At 45.8% G+C, this 18218-nt stretch overlaps 1 protein-coding gene across 11 annotated transcripts in view; it reads left to right on the forward strand.

The window, feature by feature from the left end:
* Positions 1-2058: 2058 nt before the first annotated feature.
* Positions 2059-18218, forward strand: part of zc3h18 (zinc finger CCCH-type containing 18) — a 179616-nt gene continuing 163456 nt past the window's right edge. For 7 of the 11 annotated variants that reach the window (XM_080186636.1, XM_080186640.1, XM_080186643.1 and 4 more), the window contains exons 1-2: positions 2255-2404; positions 14060-14805. In XM_080186636.1, coding sequence (XP_080042762.1) covers positions 14077-14805 — 729 coding nt within the window. In that variant the 5' untranslated portion in view covers positions 2255-2404; positions 14060-14076. Of the gene's footprint in view, positions 2192-2254; positions 2405-2455; positions 2509-3838; positions 3967-14059; positions 14806-18218 lie in introns of those variants that run through there. The other 4 variants (XM_080186637.1, XM_080186645.1, XM_080186638.1 and 1 more) reach the window with 4 other exon arrangements.

Here is an 18218-nt window from a genome sequence, read left to right on the forward strand (position 1 = left end):
TTGCTCCCTTTTTTCCTTTCTTAGCTCTAATGAAACAGATTCTGTCCTAGACACCTGTAGACATCCTCTCTCTAGCACTGCAAAATTCTCCTTAATGAATACTGCCAGCCTTCCTTTTCTACCTTTCCTGAACACCTTGTTTCCAGGAATATTTAACACTGTCTTCCCCTTCTTTGGGCAAGGTCTCTTATAACCACATCATATTTCTACGTCAATCTGCACCTGTAACTCATCAGTCTTATTTACCACAGTCTGTGCATTCACATACATGCACCATGACCCTGATTTACACTTTCTCCCTTACTTTGATCCCAGCTAATATCTTACTATTTCTGACTCCAGTATTATGTAACTCCCCTGGTATTCTCCATTCCTCATTGATAACACCTCCTCATTCCCACAGCTGTACCGGGTTAGTTTAAATACAGAGAACACGCTTGCCGTGGTGCGTCATACCGTGGCACCCCTCGCCCTGACATGCCGTGGGGTGACACCCCTCACTTAGGTGTACTGTAGGGTGACACCCTTCACCCCGGGGGAACGTGCGGTGACACCCCTCTTCCTCGGGTGCTGGAGGGTGACACTTCTTACCCTGGTGATGCTCCTAACCCGAGTGACACCCCCTCACCCCATACAGTGACATCCCTCATCCTAGGTGAACTACAGAGTGACAGCCCTCACCCCAGGGCGCTGTAGGGTGACAGCCCTCACCCCGGGGCGCCGTAGGGTGACAGCCCTCACCCCGGGGCGCCGTAGGGTGACAGCCCTCACCCCGGGGCGCCGTACGGTGACAGCCCTCACCCCGGGGCGCCGTACGGTGACAGCCCTCACCCCGGGGCGCCGTACGGTGACAGCCCTCACCCCGGGGCGCCGTACGGTGACAGCCCTCACCCCGGGGCGCCGTACGGTGACAGCCCTCACCCCGGGGCGCCGTACGGTGACAGCCCTCACCCCGGGGCGCCGTACGGTGATACCCCTCACCCCGGGGCGCCGTACGGTGACAGCCCTCACCCCGGGGCGCCGTACAGTGACAGCCCTCACCCCGGGGCGCCGTACGGTGACAGCCCTCACCCCGGGGCGCCGTAGGGTGATACCCCTCACCCCGGGGCGCCGTACGGTGACAGCCCTCACCCCGGGGCGCCGTACGGTGACAGCCCTCACCCCGGGGCGCCATAGGGTGACAGCCCTCACCCCGGGGCGCCATAGGGTGACAGCCCTCACCCCGGGGCACTGTAGGGTGACAGCCCTCACCCTGGGGCGCCGTAGGGTGACAGCCCTCACCCTGGGGCGCCGTACGGTGATACCCCTCACCCCGGGGCGCCGTAGGGTGACAGCCCTCACCCCGGGGCGCCTAGGGTGACAGCCCTCACCCCGGGGCGCCGTAGGGTGACAGCCCTCACCCCGGGGCGCCATAGGGTGACAGCCCTCACCCCGGGGCGCTGTATGGTGAAAGCCCTCACCCCGGGGCGCCGTAGGGTGACAGCCCTCACCCCGGGGCGCCGTACGGTGATACCCCTCACCCCGGGGCGCCATACGGTGACAGCCCTCACCCCGGGGCGCCGTACGGTGATACCCCTCACCCCGGGGCGCCGTAGGATGACACCCCTCACCCCGGGGCGCCGTACGGTGACAGCCCTCACCCCGGGGCGCCGTACGGTGACAGCCCTCACCCCGGGGCGCCGTACGGTGACAGCCCTCACCCCGGGGCGCCGTAGGATGACACCCCTCACCCCGGGGCGCCGTACGGTGACAGCCCTCACCCCGGGGCGCCGTAGGATGACACCCCTCACCCCGGGGCGCCGTACGGTGACAGCCCTCACCCCGGGCGCCGTACGGTGACAGCCCTCACCCCGGGGCGCTGTACGGTGATACCCCTCACCCCGGGGCGCCGTACGGTGACAGCCCTCACCCCGGGGCGCCGTACGGTGACAGCCCTCACCCCGGGGCGCCTAGGGTGACAGCCCTCACCCCGGGGAGACTCCCACTACTCTGACTAGATCTGGAAATTGAGCCCGCCTCCCTCTGTGAAGTTCCTGGTCAGCTGATCAGAGGTGTCCAATGGGATGTGAGTAATGGCGGTCGGTTTGCTGTGTGCTTTCTAACGGGTTCGCGGTGCCAGCCTGTCCCCGCGGCCTACCTGCTTGGCCGGCCGCACCGAGCCGGGCCCGAGGAACCGCCGCCATTCCGCCCGGTGAGTGAGGGGGCGGGGCCCGCGCGCGGTCAGCTGACTGCCCCCTGGCCAATGGGCGGCCGCTAATGGCGGCGCTGCCCGGCTCGCGCGCTCGCTGCTGCCCCGAGCCCGGCCTCGCGCTCCCGCCGTTACCCTGGTTACCCGGCCCGGCCTCGAGCCCCGAGCCTGCAGCTTCGAGCCCGGAGCCCCAAGAGCCAGCCCGAGCCCGGCCAGGTGAGTGAGAGACAGAGCCGGGGGCCGACAGCCTCGGCAGCACCCCCCCCAAACCCCGTCCCCTCACACACACAGGCCCCGGCCCCGAGACCAGAGCCAGCCAGGTGAGTGAGTGAGAGAGAGCCGGGGGACCCACACTCGCGGCAAACAACCCCCCCTCCCCTCGGCCCCGAACCCGGCCCTTAGGCCTCGGCCTGCGCTGCCTTATCTCCTCATGGGCGGGAACGGGAGAGTAGGCCAGCATGGTCCAGGCCTCTCCGTAGGCCGGGCCGGCGGTGCTGTGAGAGCAGCGGGCGCCTCGCACATATTGGGCCTGGGAGTGGGATTGAGCACGGCCTGGCTGCCGGGAGAGCTGGCTCACATTCACTCCTCTGGGGCAGCACTGAGCTGGAGTGAGCCCCTGTCTGAACAGTGGCCGCTCCCCCTACTTTGTGCAGGCCTGAGGCCTCAGTTCCCATCTCCCAAGTTGGCCTTGTGTTCAGACTGGTTCCTGTAAATGCTGGCAGAGCCCTGTCTCTCATCCACAGCTCCTTACAGTCTTCCTGCTGCCTTCCCCGGGGTGAGGTGAGTTCCCACCCCCTGCCCTCTCGTCGGCAGCAGTTTGTGGTCACTGTGTCCAGTCAAACAAGTTCAGATTTCGGAGAAAAGTGCCAGGATCCCAAGGAACCCTCATATTTGCAGTGAGGGGTCCCAGGATCTGTGCTGTCTAAAGTCACACTTTCTCAATATTGAAGTTTTGCAGCAAGACCATCTATATAAGCTTTATCCACACTGCGGATGGTTTAAACGTGAAGCACAAGCATGTACTGGACACGGGAAAAGTTAACTTTATTTGGACTATTGGCAAATTCAGGAAATGGATGAACTTCAGCCCAAAAGATAGTGAAATGTTTTGACAGACTTGCCTTTTTCAAGTCTTTTGTTAGATTAGAGAAATGAAATAGTGCAAACTTCTAACAAATTTGAAAAGAAATGTGCTAAGGTGAATGGTACTTTAATTCTATTGTACAAATGCAGTGCTTTAAAGGAGTTCCTTCACTGTCACTCATCGTCCAGAATCCCTATCGTTAACGTAAACACGATACAGTCTGACACAGTGGCTCAGTCGTACAGTGTTTTATAGATGTATAGTCATAGAGGTTTACAGCATGGAAACAGGCCCTTTGGCCCGACTTCAGTATTGGAGCAGAAGTAGATCATTTAGCCCATCGAGTCTGCTAAATTCATTCAATGAGATCGCAACTGGTCTGATATGATAATCCTTGACTCCACTTTCCTCCCTTATCCCTATAACCCTCGATTCTCTTACTGATTAAAAATCTGTCAGTCTCAGCCTTGAACATTGTTAACGACCCAGCCTCAAAAGCTCGTTGCAGTAAAGAATTTCACAAATTTACTCCCCTCTGAGAGAAGTTCTTCATTTTGTTTAAATGAACAACGGAGCTTATATAATAATGCAAGTGACTAAGTTGCTCTGTGGAGTCTTTAGCAGTGACTGTGTGCGCTTGTCAAATCTCAAGTATCTCGGCTGAAGACAATGAGCATTTTGGACCATTTACGTAGTAAGTTGCAAGATTTATTGTTGAGCTGCTTTGTGTTTTTCCAGGTTGGTCTGAAGCTACATGTTTAATTTCAGTTAGCTGCTAGATTGCGGGTTGGTTAGTGGCTGAATCTGTTTTGTATTGTGACCTAATTGTATTTGACTGACTTCACAAATGGAACTTCGGCACACTGATCTATTTTAATTTGCCCACTGAAAAATGTACTGTTGGTATGATATCGCATATACAAGCCATGATAATCCAAATTCAATTTCCAGTGTGCTGAATATTTGCTCTCCAGGTAAGTTGGAGACGTTTGATTTGGTTGTTAAAGCCCCTTATCGGATGGGAAACCTAAGCCACTGTTCTCAGAAGATCAGTGACTTCTGGTCTCCTACAGCTGATGTAGGAGGGAGGGTTTTAGATATCTGGACCATTGGGGTCTCTTCCAGGGCAGGTGGGACCTGTACAAGAGGGACAGGTTGCATCTAAACTGGAAGGACATAAATATTCTGGCCAGGAGGTTTGCTGGCGTCACATGGGAGGATTTAAACTAGTTTGGCAGAGGGTGGGAACCAAAGCAAAGGTGAATTAGCTGAAGAGAAACCAGAGAGTAGGGCCAGTAAGACTCAGAGCAAACAGGGTATTGTTGCTAAACAGAGGGTCTGGTGGACTGAAGTGCATTTGTTTCAATGTGAGAAGTGTAACAGGTGAGGCAGATGAATTTAGAGCTTGGATTAGTACTAGGAACTATGATATTGTTGCCATTACAGAGACTTGGTTAAGGGAAGGACAGGATTGGCAGCTTAACGTTCCAAGATATAGATGTTTCAGGCAGGATAGAGGGGGATGTAAAAGGGGTGGGGGGATGCACTGCATGTTAGGGAAAATATCACAGCTGTACTGCAGGAAGACACCACGGAGAGCTCATACAGCGAGGCAGTATAGGTAGAGCTCAGGAATAGGAAGGATGCAGTTGCAATGTTAGGGGTTTACTATAGGCTGCTGAACTGCCAGTGGGAGGTAGAGGAACAGATATGAAGGCAGATTTTGGCAAGGTGTAGAAGTAACAGGATTGTTGTGGTACGAGATTTTAACTTCCCCTACATTGACTGAGACTCACTTAATCCTAGGGGCATGGATGGGGCAGTGTTTGTAAGGAGCATTCAGGAGGGCTTCTTGAAACAGAACGTAGAAATTGTTTCAAGGGAAGGGGCCATACTGGATCTAGTATTCGGGAATGAGCCCGGCCAGGTTGTGGATGTTTCAGTTGGGGAGCAGTTTGGGAACAGTTACCACTGTAAGCTTTAAGGTACTGATGGATAAAGATAAGTCTAGTCCTCAAGTAAAGGTGCTACAATGGGGGCAGGCTAATTATAACAATATTAGGGAGGGACTGGAGAATGTACATTGGGGCGGATGTTTGAGGGCAAATCAACATCTGGCATGTGGGAGGCTTTCAAGTGTAAGCTGGTAGGGATTCAGGACCAGTAGTCCTGTAAGGATAGAACATAGAACAGTACAGCACAGTGCAGGCCCTTTGGCCCTCGATGTTGTGCCGAGCTATGTCCAAACCCAAGATCGAGCTATCCAATAACTTCTTGAAAGTTCCTAAAGTGTCCGACTCCACTATCACAGCAGGCAGTCTATTCCACACCCCAACCACTCTCTGAGTAAAGAATCTACCTCGGACATCTCTCCTATATCTCCCACCATGAACCTTATAGTTATGCCCCCTAGTGACAGCTACATCCACCTGAGGAAATAGTCTGTGATAATGAGAGATATTGTGAGCCTAGTCAGAGAAAAAGGAAGCATTTGTCAAGGCTAGGAGGCTGGGAACACACAAAACAAGCGTGGAATACAAGTAAAGTAGAAAGAAACTTAAGCAAGGAGGAAGGAGGGGGTTAAAAGGGGTCACGAAAAACCATTGGCCAGTAGGATTAAAGAAAACCCCAAGGCTTTTTATACATATATAAAGAGCAAGAGGGTAGCCAGGGAGAAGGTTGGCCCACTCAAGGACAAGGGAGGGAACCTATGCGTGAGCCAGAGAAAATGGGTGAGGTATTAAATGAGTACTTTGCGTTGGTATTCACCAAAGAGAAGGACTTGGTAAATGATGAGTCTGGGAAAAAACGTAGATAGTTTGAGTCATGTTGAAATCAAAAAGGAGGTGGTATTGGGGTTCTTGAGAAACATTAATCATAGAAATCATAGAAACCTTACAGTACAGAAAGAGGCCGTTCGGCTCATCGAGTCTGCACCGACCACAATCCCACCTAGGCCCTAACCCATATCCCTCCATATTTACCCGCTAATCCCTCTAACCTTGCATTTCAGGACACTGGCTATGCTAAAAATTGCCCTTAATCAACCTAACCCGCACATCTTTGGAAGGAAACTGGAGTACTTGGAGGAAACCCACGCAGACACGAGGAGAATGTGCAAACTCCACACAGACAGTGACCCAAGCCGGGAATCGAACCCGGGTCCCTAGAGCTGTGAAGCAGCAATGCTAACCATGTGCTACTGTGCTGCTCAAAGGTAGATAATTAAGATAGTCAAGTCTCCAGGGCCTGATGGGATGTACCCCAGAATACTGAGAGAGGCAAGGGAGGAAATTGCTGGGGCCTTGAGAGAAATCTTTATATCCTAATTGGCTATAGGGGAGGTCCCAGAGGATTGGAGAATAGTCAGTGTTGCTCCTTTGTTTAAGAAGGGTAACAAGAATAATCCAGGTAATTAAAGGCCGTTGAGCCTGAATAGGGAAATTATTGGAGAGGATTCTTTGAAATAGCATTCTTTGAGACAAGATTTATTCCAACTTGGAAATAAGTGGATGCATTAGCAAGAGTCAACGTGATTTTGTGAAGGGGAGGTCATGTCTCACAAACTTGATTGAGTTTTTTGAGGAAGTGACAAAGATGATTGATGAGGGTAGGGCAGTGGATGTTGTCTACATGGACTTCAGTAAGGCCTTTGACAAGGCCCCTGAAAGCAGACTGGTGCATAGGTGGAGACGCATGGGATCAGAGCTGGCATGGTGCATGCAGAACTGGTTCGGTCATAGAAGACAGAGTATAGCAGTAGAAGGGTGCATTTCTGAGGATGGGATTGAAGAGATATGGTCCCTGGAAGGATAGGGAGTTTTAATTAAGTTGGGCAGCATGGTCAATGCAGGCTTGTTCCTGTGCTGTAATTTTCTTTGTCCTTCGTTGTGCTGGGTCTTGACTATGGGGGGGAATCTGCGTTAACAGTAATGCTACACATTCGTTTGTCAGTATCCATTGTCAGGCACAGACATGAAAAATGCGTAATTGCACAAAATAAGAGAGGTGCATGGGGCCCATGAAGTAATTAACAGCCTCGAGAGAGAAGGAAATCGAGGGTGGTGATGGAACAAAGAGTACTGCACGCTGCAAAATAACCTGCTCCCAAATCCACAAAATAGATGCAGATCTATTACATCTGGTAGTCAGCTTTGTAATTACAACTTATTGAAAGGTTTTGTCGGCAAAACAGTCAGAGATTCCAGAACTGAGTTCAAAATTTGTCCATTGGAGATTTTTTTAAATTGTCTTTCTTTTGCCCCCACACTCCTTGCTATGTGATTGTCATGCCCCTGCTTGGCAATAGTGTTTAAATTTATCGTCTTAGGGCTCTTCTGCAATTATTGACAAACTTCAGCAGCCCTGTGCCCTGATTTCTGTTATTCCAGAAAATGTCTTTTGAGTTGGAACAGAAACATAGGATATTTAGGATAGTGGATCCAGATGAATAGATGCTTGATCATCTTGCTGGAACCATGAGATTAGATGTCTGCACTTTTGAAAACTTTTGGCCTTGATCTTTAATGAACCTTTAGTGGGGTGGCACAGTGGTTAGCGCTGGCACATCATGACCAAGAACCTGAATTCAATTCTGGCCTTGGGTGACTTAGTGGAGTTTACACATTCTACCCATGTTTGTGTGAGTTTCCTCCTACAGTCCAAGTGTGTTTGGGTTGGGTTGATTGTCCTGCTAAATTGCCCCTTAGTGTCAGGGGGATTAACAGGGTAACAATGTGGGTTATGGAGATTGAGCCTGGGTGGGATTGTTGGCAGTGCAGGCTTGATGGGCTGAATGGCCTCCTTTTGCACTGTAGGGACTCTATGATTCTTCCTTCTTTCCCACACTCCCTCCTCGCTAAAATATGCTTGACTGCTGAAATGAACTCAGGGTCAACATAGTGTTAGAATATTGTGGACTGTTTCAAGTGCTGAACATAGATGAAACATTTCCTTCTAAATTAACCCCCTTTAAAAAACCTTGAGAATTTGGATGGTGTATATGTACTGTATATATTTCCATTGTACACAATTGTATTCTTCAGTGCTGCTTAGATAGTGAAAGTAACTTGAACATGCATTAGGGAACATAAACATTGTTCTGTTTTGAGTCTTGCCATTCAAATCAATAACTAAAGGACCGAAACAGGACATATAAAAGTCGATGACTGGAATTCAGTTGGAATTTGCATAGTTGCTATTTTATTCTCAGATGTTCCACAGCCAGAAGCTATAGAATTCTTACAATTCAGAAACATACCATTCAGCCTATTGAGCCTGCACTGCCTCTCCAAAGGATTACCCATGCAGGCCTTCCCCTCCTAATCCTGTAGACCTATCATGGCTAAATCACCTAACTTGCACGTCTTTGGACTATGGGAGGAAATTGGAGTACTCGGAGGAAAGCCACACAGACACAGAAGAATGTGCAAGCTCCACACAGACACTCAAATCTGAAATTGAACCTGGATCCCTGGTGCTGTCTTTGATTCTAGTAGTTTTAAGGAATATCCTGTGAGGACACCCAAGCTATGACTGTAACACTACATTCTGCACACTCTCGTTTCCTTTTCTATGAACAGTATGCTTTGCGCAAGAAGCAATAGTTTTCTCTGTATGCTAATACATGTGACAATAAATCAAATCAGTGCTAACCATGATGCCACTATGCTGTCCAAATGGCTTAGAAAAGACGAAAAGAAACAAGGAAACTACAGACCTGTAAATATAAAATCATTTAAAGGGAGCTTTGTGGAATCAGCTCATACTTAGAATAATAATAATCAGAGTAGCTGAACGCTTAGGCAAGTATGAGCTGATCAAAGAAAACATGAATTTGTCCAGGGAATCCATTTCTGATAAATCTTCTTGATTTTCTTGAGATATTTAACTTGAATGAGGAATATCTTTAGCTATTGTTCATATAAACTTCAAGATAGTCATAGATTTACAGCATGGGAACAGGCCCTTCAGCCCAACTTGTCCATGCCGCCCTGTTTTTAAAACCCCTAAACTAATCCCAATTTCCCATGTTTGGCCCACATCTCTCTATACCCATTGTACCCATGTAGCTATCTAAATGTTTTTTAAAAGATAACTTGCATCAAGTTCTGTTCCCCCTTCACCCCTATGCTCAGTAACCTACATTGACTCCCAGTTAAACAATACCTCAGTTTCCTGTAATTCTGGCCTCTTCACCATCCCATATTTTAATTCCTCCATCATTTGTGACTATGCTCTTGGCCCAAAGAGCTTCCCTTCCATAAACCTCTCGACCATTTCCTTTAGACACTTTCTAAATCCATCTCTTTGAGAAAGCTTTTGATCATCATATCTCCTTATGGTAGCTGGGTTTTAGATTTTGTTTGATAATGCTCCTGTGAAGCACTTTGTAACATTTAATTACATTAAAGGAGCTGTGTAGGTGCAAATTGTTGTGTTAAAGCTAAGTAAAGGATTGATAGAGTAGACAAGAGCAAAACTATTTTCTCCAGTAGGAAAATCCAGAACAAGGTAGCACTAAGTTAAAGTTAAGCTGTTTGGGTGTGATGACTATGAGAGGGCCACTATAGAATCATAAAATCCCTACAGTGCAGAAAGAGATCATTTGGCCCATGGAGTCTGCACTGACTCTTGAAAGAGCATCTTGCCCAGGCCTATCCCCATAACCCCATGCATTCACCATGGCTAATCCACCTAACCTACATGTCTTTGGACTGTGGGAGGAAACCCATGCAGATACGTGCAATCTCCCTACAGACAGTTATCTGGGTCCCTGATGCTGAGAGACAGCAGTGCCAACCACTGTGTTACTGTGCCATGGAGGTTAAAGAGAATGGGCCTTTACTGTCAAGTTTAGAAGCTTGCGAAATAATCTCACAAAAATAGTAAGATTCTGAGGAGTTTGACAGGGTAGGTGGTGAGAAGTTGTATTTTTGGTGGGAGTGCCTTGAATTAGGGAGCATTGTCTCAGATTAAAGGGCAGATCATTTAAGTCTGAGATGAGGAGAAATCTCTTCAATCAAGGTTGTAAATCTTTGGATGTGTTGTCATTGAATATATTCAAAACTGAAATAGATTTTTGGATTCTTAAGGCAATCTGGCAGTTTTGGAATTGGACAATAGTGTGGAGCTGGGGTCAAAAGTCAGCCAAGATCTTCTTATTAATTGGTAAAAGCAGGAGAGAAGTTTAGCAAGGAAATCCCAGAACTTGGGACTGAGGCAGCTGAAGGCATAGCTATTGGTTGTGGAGCAATTAAAATAGCAAGTATGCTAGATGCCATTACTGGAGGAGTTTTTTCTATTCATTCATGGGATTTGGGAATCTTTGGTTGGGCCAGCAATTATTGTCCATCCCTAATTGCCCATGAGCTAAATGGCTAGTTACATCATTTCAGAGGGCAGTTAAGAGTCACCCACATTGCTGTGGGTTTGGAGTCACATGTAGGTGAGGACAGCAGATTTCCTTCCCTAAAGGACATTAGTGAGCTAGATGGGTTTTTACAACAATCAGTAATGGTTTCATGATTGCCATTATACTATTTAATTATAGATTTTTATTGAATTTGTAAGTGAGGATCTTTCTTAATGTCCTGAGTTCTGAACCCAACATATAAAAACATGTTTTCACCATTCACCCCATCAAAATGTTTCATAATTTGAAGACTCCTCAATCAGATTATCTGCTAATTTTTGTCTTTAACAGAGAAAAGAGCCCCCATCTTCTCTGATCTTTAAGATGTTTTATTTGCTTTGCTGTACAAGTTATTGATGGTCTCTCTAACTTCTGATATCACCTTAGTTATTTATTTTTATAGCTTCTTTAATGTCGTGACTGATTTTTTTTCCTACCAAAGTTGATAACTTCACATCTTCCACATTATATCCTAATCTGCCATGTTCTTGATCAATCACTTAAACTGTTTTGAATCCCCTTGAAGCCTCTTCACAACTCTCATTCCCACTTAGTTTTGTGTCATCAGCAAACCTGTAAATATTGCAGTGAATCCACACATGGATTTAGGTTGTGAACATCTGCGGCCCAAGTACTGACCCTTGTTCAACCCCAAGAGTCACAGCCTGCCAATGTGAGAATGACCCATTTATCCCTACTCTGCTTTCTGTCTGCTAACCAATCCTTCATCCATATCCGTTTTTTGCCCCAATCTCATGAGTTAAAATTTTATTCACTCCCGAACTGTGTGGAATCTCATTGAAAGCCTTCTGGAAATCCAAATACACCAGATCCACCAGCTCCCCCTGATCTATTCTTCAAATTATACCCTCAAAAATCTCCCAACAGGTTGGTCAAAGATGATTTCCCTTTCATAAATCCATATTATCTCTGCCCAGTCATTATTTTCAGTTTCAATATTTTCCACATCCTTTTATAGATTCTAGCATTTCCCATATGATTAATATTAGGCTAACAAGACTAGTTCCCCATTTCCTCTTTCAAATAGTGTGGTTATATTTGCTACCTTCCAATCTGCAGGAACTATTCCAGATTCTGGAATTTTGGAATTTGACCAACAATGCATCCACTATCTCTACAGCCATCTCATTCAATACTTGGGTATTGCTGAGAAAAAGAGACATGGTGAAGATTTTCATACTCGACTCATCAAGGCATGTTGGAAGAATACCAGTATAAGGGGAGAACAACAATTTGTACTGAAGAGAATGCTGATTGGTTGGCAAATGGACTCTGGTAGAAGTGTTGCCATGCAGAATGCACCAATTGATAGTGACTGACATGATTCAATAATTGTTTGAAATTTAAACCAGGCAGCTTGACCCTGATTCAGCAAATGGCTGTCATTTGTTCAGCTGAAGTAAGCACAATGTGTGTACCTGTTCTTTCTGTGTGTAAGGAGCAGGGCTCTGTGTAATAATATATGTAGCTTCCAGTATGCATAAATGCGCCACTCTGTGAGCATGAATGACAATCCTAAATTGGTTGTCACACATTCGTTCTTAGCACACTGAGGATTATCTAGCAAATGTTGTCCAATCACAGACTTGCATCAAATGTTGGACTTTGTGTTTTGAGTTTCCAAATACAGGTGGTTTGGGTATGGTCTGTATCTTGTCCCAACCATTTTGCAATGGACAGGCTGTTTGATATGACCCATGCCAGTCTTTGAGACATTTAACCTACATACTTAACGTTGCACTGGCATTGAAATTCATTCATCACATTATTTATTTGTGTGATAGGCAGATGGTCTTTTTGCATTGATAACAGCACCTGTTACTGGTGAATACTACTCGAGTTATGACAGCATTGTATTTTTAAATACTTTTGAGATGCAGAACATCAGGGATTTATTCCATAAATTTCTCTAGTATTACTTCTTTATGAATGAGTTTCTATCAGTTCCTCATTCTTGCTTGTCCATTAATTCTGTAGTGTTCCTGGGAGGATTTTGTAACTTCCTCCATGAACACAGATGCAAAATATTTGTTAGTTTGTCAGCCATTCCCCATTATAATTCTGTCTCTGTGTGCACTGGGCCCATGTTTGCCTTTGCTGGTTCTTTCCTTTTTATTTCCTGTAGAGGCTTTCACAGTTGTTTTTGTATTTCCCTCTTTTACTTTTCATGTTCTGTTTTCTCTTTCTTTACATTTTCAGTCATTCTTTGCTGAATTCTAAAATGCACCCAATCCTCAGGCTCACTACATTTGTTGACAACTTTATTAGCTGTTCCTTTGAGCTAATACAACTTTTTAACTTGCGAGAAATGATCAACTGTAACCTCAGCTGGAGTATGATATCCAGTTTTAGGCCCCACACTTCAGGAAGCGTGCCAGGGTGTTGGAGAAGGTACAGAAGTGATTTACTGGCGTTGTACCAGGGATAAGAGACTTCAGTTATGGAGAGACTAGAAAGCTGGGTTTGTTCTTCTCAGAACAGAGAAGGTTGAAGTGTGATTGAAGGCCCCATGATTACTGAATTACCCTTGCTACACGCACCTCTAATTTCCTGATGTCGACTGGGCCCTACTTTACCACTACTGTTTGTTGACCTGTTAACTCCTGCCATTGTTTGCTGCCCTTGATGTTTCTTAGCTCTGGGAAATTTCTACCCCTCTCTCCCTGAACAGCATTGATACAATTTGTTGACTGCACCGATGTTGTTGTCTCCTTCAGTTCTGATTCTGCTGATTCTGGCCCTCCTTTCTTAAATTTGATCCCATTGTTAATTCTGTAAGTCAGCACTGGATGACCCACCTGCTTGTTATCTTGCTAAGATGTAATTGGCTTGGTTTCCAAGCTGTCTATTCTAGGTTGCCGCTTTGCTTTTTGGCTAAAGAGTATTTTTGCTGCCTTAGTTCATTCTTGACACTTCTCATCATGCACTTCAAATGGCTGTAACTATGACTCTAGCTCTCACTCTGACACTGGGTCATCCAGACTTGAAACGTTGGCTGTATTTTTTCTCCACGTATGCTGTCAGACCTGCTGAGATTTTCCTGCATTTTCTTTTACTGTTTCAGATTCCAGCATCCGCAGTATTTTCCTTTTATATTAGGCTGTAAAATGCTCTTTAGTTTAAAATTTCTGCTCTTTCCCCTTGGGATATATGTGTTTTGATTTTGTAGAAAGTTGATAGACCTGTGACTGAATTTTAAGAGTATTGACTATTCAGCTTGCTGTGGAACTTTGAGTCTGAAAATTTAGTGTAATGTTAATATGCTTAAATTCATAGTGAACTCAATAAAATGGGGAAAATGGCGGAGCACCCTGTGGGTGAAATATATTCACGTACTTTTCTCTTGTAACAGAATAACATTGTTCTCCAATGGATGTCCCTGATAGTCCTGATCGTGACCCTCGTTCCCCAGAGGACCAACTCTCTGAAGATGATGATCTTTTGCTTGAGAGAGGGCACGAAAACGATGATGAAGTGGATATAGGCAAACATTCAGACAATGATGGAGAATGCAATGACTCTGAGGATAATGACCATTGCAGTGATGCTGAGAATCACAGTATTGGTGAACCTGACAATGAGGGGAGTCGGGACGATGGGGAAACCCACGAATCAGAGGTGGAAGAGGAGGAGGAAAAGTTGAGAGAGGAAGGAGATTACAGTGAAGAGAGTGGAAATGACGGCGATAATGAGGAGCCACCTAAAGACTTGGATGCAGAATCTGACCGAGACAATGTTACAAGTCCAAAAAGAGTTTGCAATGCTGAACAAACTGAAAAGGCTGTCTCTGAGAAGCAGGATTCTCAGGCTGATGAGGAGGCTGCGAATGATTCCAAGGATGAAGCATCCTCTGTCATTAGGGACCTGGATGAACATGAATTGGACTATGATGAGGAGGTTCCTGAAGAACAGCCAGGGACTGTGACTGAAGACAGTGAGAAGCAAAGTACAGAGGAGAAAAGTAGTGATTCACCAAAGGAGGGGGAAATGGAAAAAAGTCAATTTGAAGAGGGAAAGTCTGAAAGAGACAGACAGGATTCATTTCGTGAGAGGAAAAAAGATGAGGATGATGGGGAGCTTGATGAAGGAGAAGTTGAGGTATGATCTTAAATAATTTTATTCCAAGCAATTATAAAATCCTTGTACTCTTGTATAGTATCTTGTACTCTTGCTTTGTTGTGTCTGCTGTGGTAGAGGTCTGGGTGTCTTGGTATAGTCCATGAATGATAAAATGTTAGCATGCAAGTAATTAGGAAAGCAAATAGAAACAAATGTTTGTCTTTATTGCACAGCGGATGGCATATAAAAGTAGGGACATCTTGCTGCAAATGTAAAGGGCATTGGTTCGACTGCATCTAGAATTCTTGTATAATTTTGGCCTCCTTATTTAAGGAGGCAAATACATGTATTGGAGGCAGTCAAAGAAGGTTCATTTGGGTGAGTTTTACAATGGAGGGGATGGCTTATGAGGCGAGGTTTAACATGTTGGGCCGAAAATCATTGGGAGTTTAGAAGCACAAGAGGTAACCTTATTGACACAATTCTGAGGAGGCTTGACAACGTAGATGCCGAGATGATGTTCCCCTTTGTAGATGAATCTACAACTAGGGGGCACAGTTTCAGAATAAGGGATCTTCTGTTTAAAACTGAGGAGGAGGAATTTATTCTTTCAGACAGTCATTAGTCTTTGGAATTCTGTCCCAGAGAATAATGGAGACTGGATCATTGCATATATTCAAGGGTGAGTTAGATGGATTATTGATTGGCAAAGGAGTCAACCAAAGGAAGGGACAGCCAGGGAAGTGGGGCTAAAGCCTTGATCAGATGAGCTTTGATCGTACTGAATGGTGATGCAGGCTCGAGCAACCAGTTGGCTTACTCCTTCTGTAGCTTGCTGGTGTCAAACTCTTCTGATACATATTACGAAAAGAAATTGATTGTCAGTGTATCGCTCTTTCACTTCCATTCTCCTTGTACCCTAACTTCTCCCTGCCCCTCTGGCCATCTTCATCATTCCTCTTTGATTTTTCCTTCCCATTTTTGCATTCTCCCTCTTCTCTCTCCTGGTTACACCTTTCCTGGTGCATCAGATCTGCCTCTCTCCTGGTGTGTGCCAGCTGTGGTTCTCTCCTGGTCACACCTCTCCCTGTGTGCCAGCTGTGGCTTTCTCCCAGTTGTTCTTCTCATATGTTCTGTGGTTCTGTCCTGCTCACTCCCATCTAGTTGTGTCAGCTCAGGCTCACTGGCTAGTATTTTCACTTTTGGGTCAGAAATTGAATGTTCAAGTTCCAGTCTTGGACTTGAGCACAAGAATCAAGGCTGGCACTCCATAGCAGAACTCCCCCTCAGCGCTGCACTGTCAGGGCTCTTTCTTTTGGCTGAGACATTAAATCCAGGCTCTGTCTGCTTGTCAGGTGAATGTGAAAAAAGATTCCATGGCACTATTTTGAAGAAGAGTAGGACATATTTCCCTGGTGTCCTGGCCAATATTTATTCATCAGTCAATATACGCAAAAACAATTGTTTGATCATTCTCACACTGCTGATTCTCAGAGTTTGCTGCATGCAAATTGGTAGCTGCAATTCCAACAGTGAAAGATGCTCGACAAACACTGGTCTTTACTTTCTTTTTGATCTTTCTGCTAATGACTGACTTTAAGACAGATTTTTTTTGTCATTAAAAATCATTAATGATGTGGCTTTTGAAGATGATGTGAACTGTAAAGAGGAAGGTATAAAAGTTCAAAAGGGTCCCTGTGCCTCGGGGATCAGTGCTGGACCCAGTGTTATTTGTCATTTATATTAATGATTTGGATGAGAATTTCGGAGGCATGATTAGTAAGTTTGTAGATGGCACCAAGATTGATGGCAGAGTGGACTGTGAAGAAGGTTACCTAGGATTGCAACAGGATCTTGATCAATTGGGCCAGTGGGCTGAGGAATGGCAGATGGAGTTTAATTTAGATAAATGCGAGGTGATGCATTTTGGTAGATCGAATTAGGACAGGACTGACTTAGTTAACGCGAGGGCACTGGGGAGAGGTATAGAACATAGATCTAGGGGTACAAGTTCATTGCTCCTTGAAAGTGGAATCACAGGTGGACAGAGTGATGAAGAGGGCAATTTGACATGCTTGGTTTCAATGGTCAGAACGTTGAATACAGGAGTTGGGACATGTTGTTGAAGTTGTACAAGACATTGGTAAGGCCACTTGGAATACTGTGTACATTTTAGGTCACCCTCTTACAGAAAGGATATTATTAAACTAGAAAGAGTGCAGAAGAGATTTTCTAGGATGCTACTGAGACTTGATGGTTTGAGTTATAAGGAGAGGCTGGATAGACTGGGACTTTTTTCTCTGGAGTGTAGAAGGCTGAGGGGTGATCTTGGAGGTCTATAAAATAACGAGGGGCATAGATCAACAGATAGTCAATATTTTTTCCCAAAGGTTGGGGAGTCTAAAACTATAGGTTTAAGATGAAAAGGGAGAGATAAAAAGTGTCCAGAGTGGCAATTTTTTTCACACAGAGATGGTGAGTGTCTGGAACACGCTGCCAGAGGTGGTAGTAGAGGCGAGTACAATTTTGTCTTTTAAAAAGCATTTAGACAGTTACATGGGTAAGATGGATATAGAGGATATGGGCCAAATGCGGACAATTGGGATTAGCTTAGGGGGTTTAGGAAAAAAGGGCGACATGCACAAGTTGGTCCAACGGGCCTGTTTCCATGTTGTAACCTCTATGGCTAAGTCTCCTGGCCTCATAGACTGCATCCCAGGGCACTGAAAGAGATGGCATGGGAAAGACCAAATGCACTAGTGGTAATTTACCAAAATTTGCTGGACTCTGGGGTTGTTCCTACAGATTAGAAGACAGCAAATGTGATGCCACTATTTAAAAAAAGAGGTAGACAAAAGGCAGGTAACGAGAGGCTGGTTAGCTTAACTTCTGCAGTAAGGAAAATGTTTGAATCTATCATCAAAGGAGAAATAGTGAGACATCTGGAAATAAATTGTCCCACTGGAAAGATGCGGCATGGGCTCATGAAGGGCAGGTCATGCCTGGCTAATTCGGTGGGGTTCTTTGAGAATGTTACGTTCTCAGTAAACAATGGGGAACTTGTGGATGTGGTTTATCTGGATTTCCAGAAGGTATTTGAAAAGGTGCCACACCAAAGGCTGCTGCGTAAGGTAAAGATGTATGGCATTACAGGTAATGTATTAGCATGGATAGAAGATTAGTTAACTAACAGAAAGCAAAGAGTGGGGGTAAATGGGTGTTTTTCTGGTTGACCATCAGTGACTAATGGTGTGCTTCAGGGATCAGTGTTGGGACCATAATTGTTTACGATTTGCGTAGATGATTTGGAGTGAGGGACCAAGTGTAGTGTGTCAAAATTCACAGATGACGCTAAGATGAGTGGCAGAGCAAATTGTGCAGAGGACACTGAAAGTCTGCAAAGGGATGTAGAAAGCTTAAGTGAGCGAGCCAGGGTCTGGCAATGGAATACA

This window comes from Carcharhinus amblyrhynchos, chromosome 4, assembly GCF_965287045.1.
Source record: "Carcharhinus amblyrhynchos chromosome 4, sCarAmb.v2.hapA, whole genome shotgun sequence".
Lineage (NCBI taxonomy): Eukaryota > Metazoa > Chordata > Chondrichthyes > Carcharhiniformes > Carcharhinidae > Carcharhinus > Carcharhinus amblyrhynchos.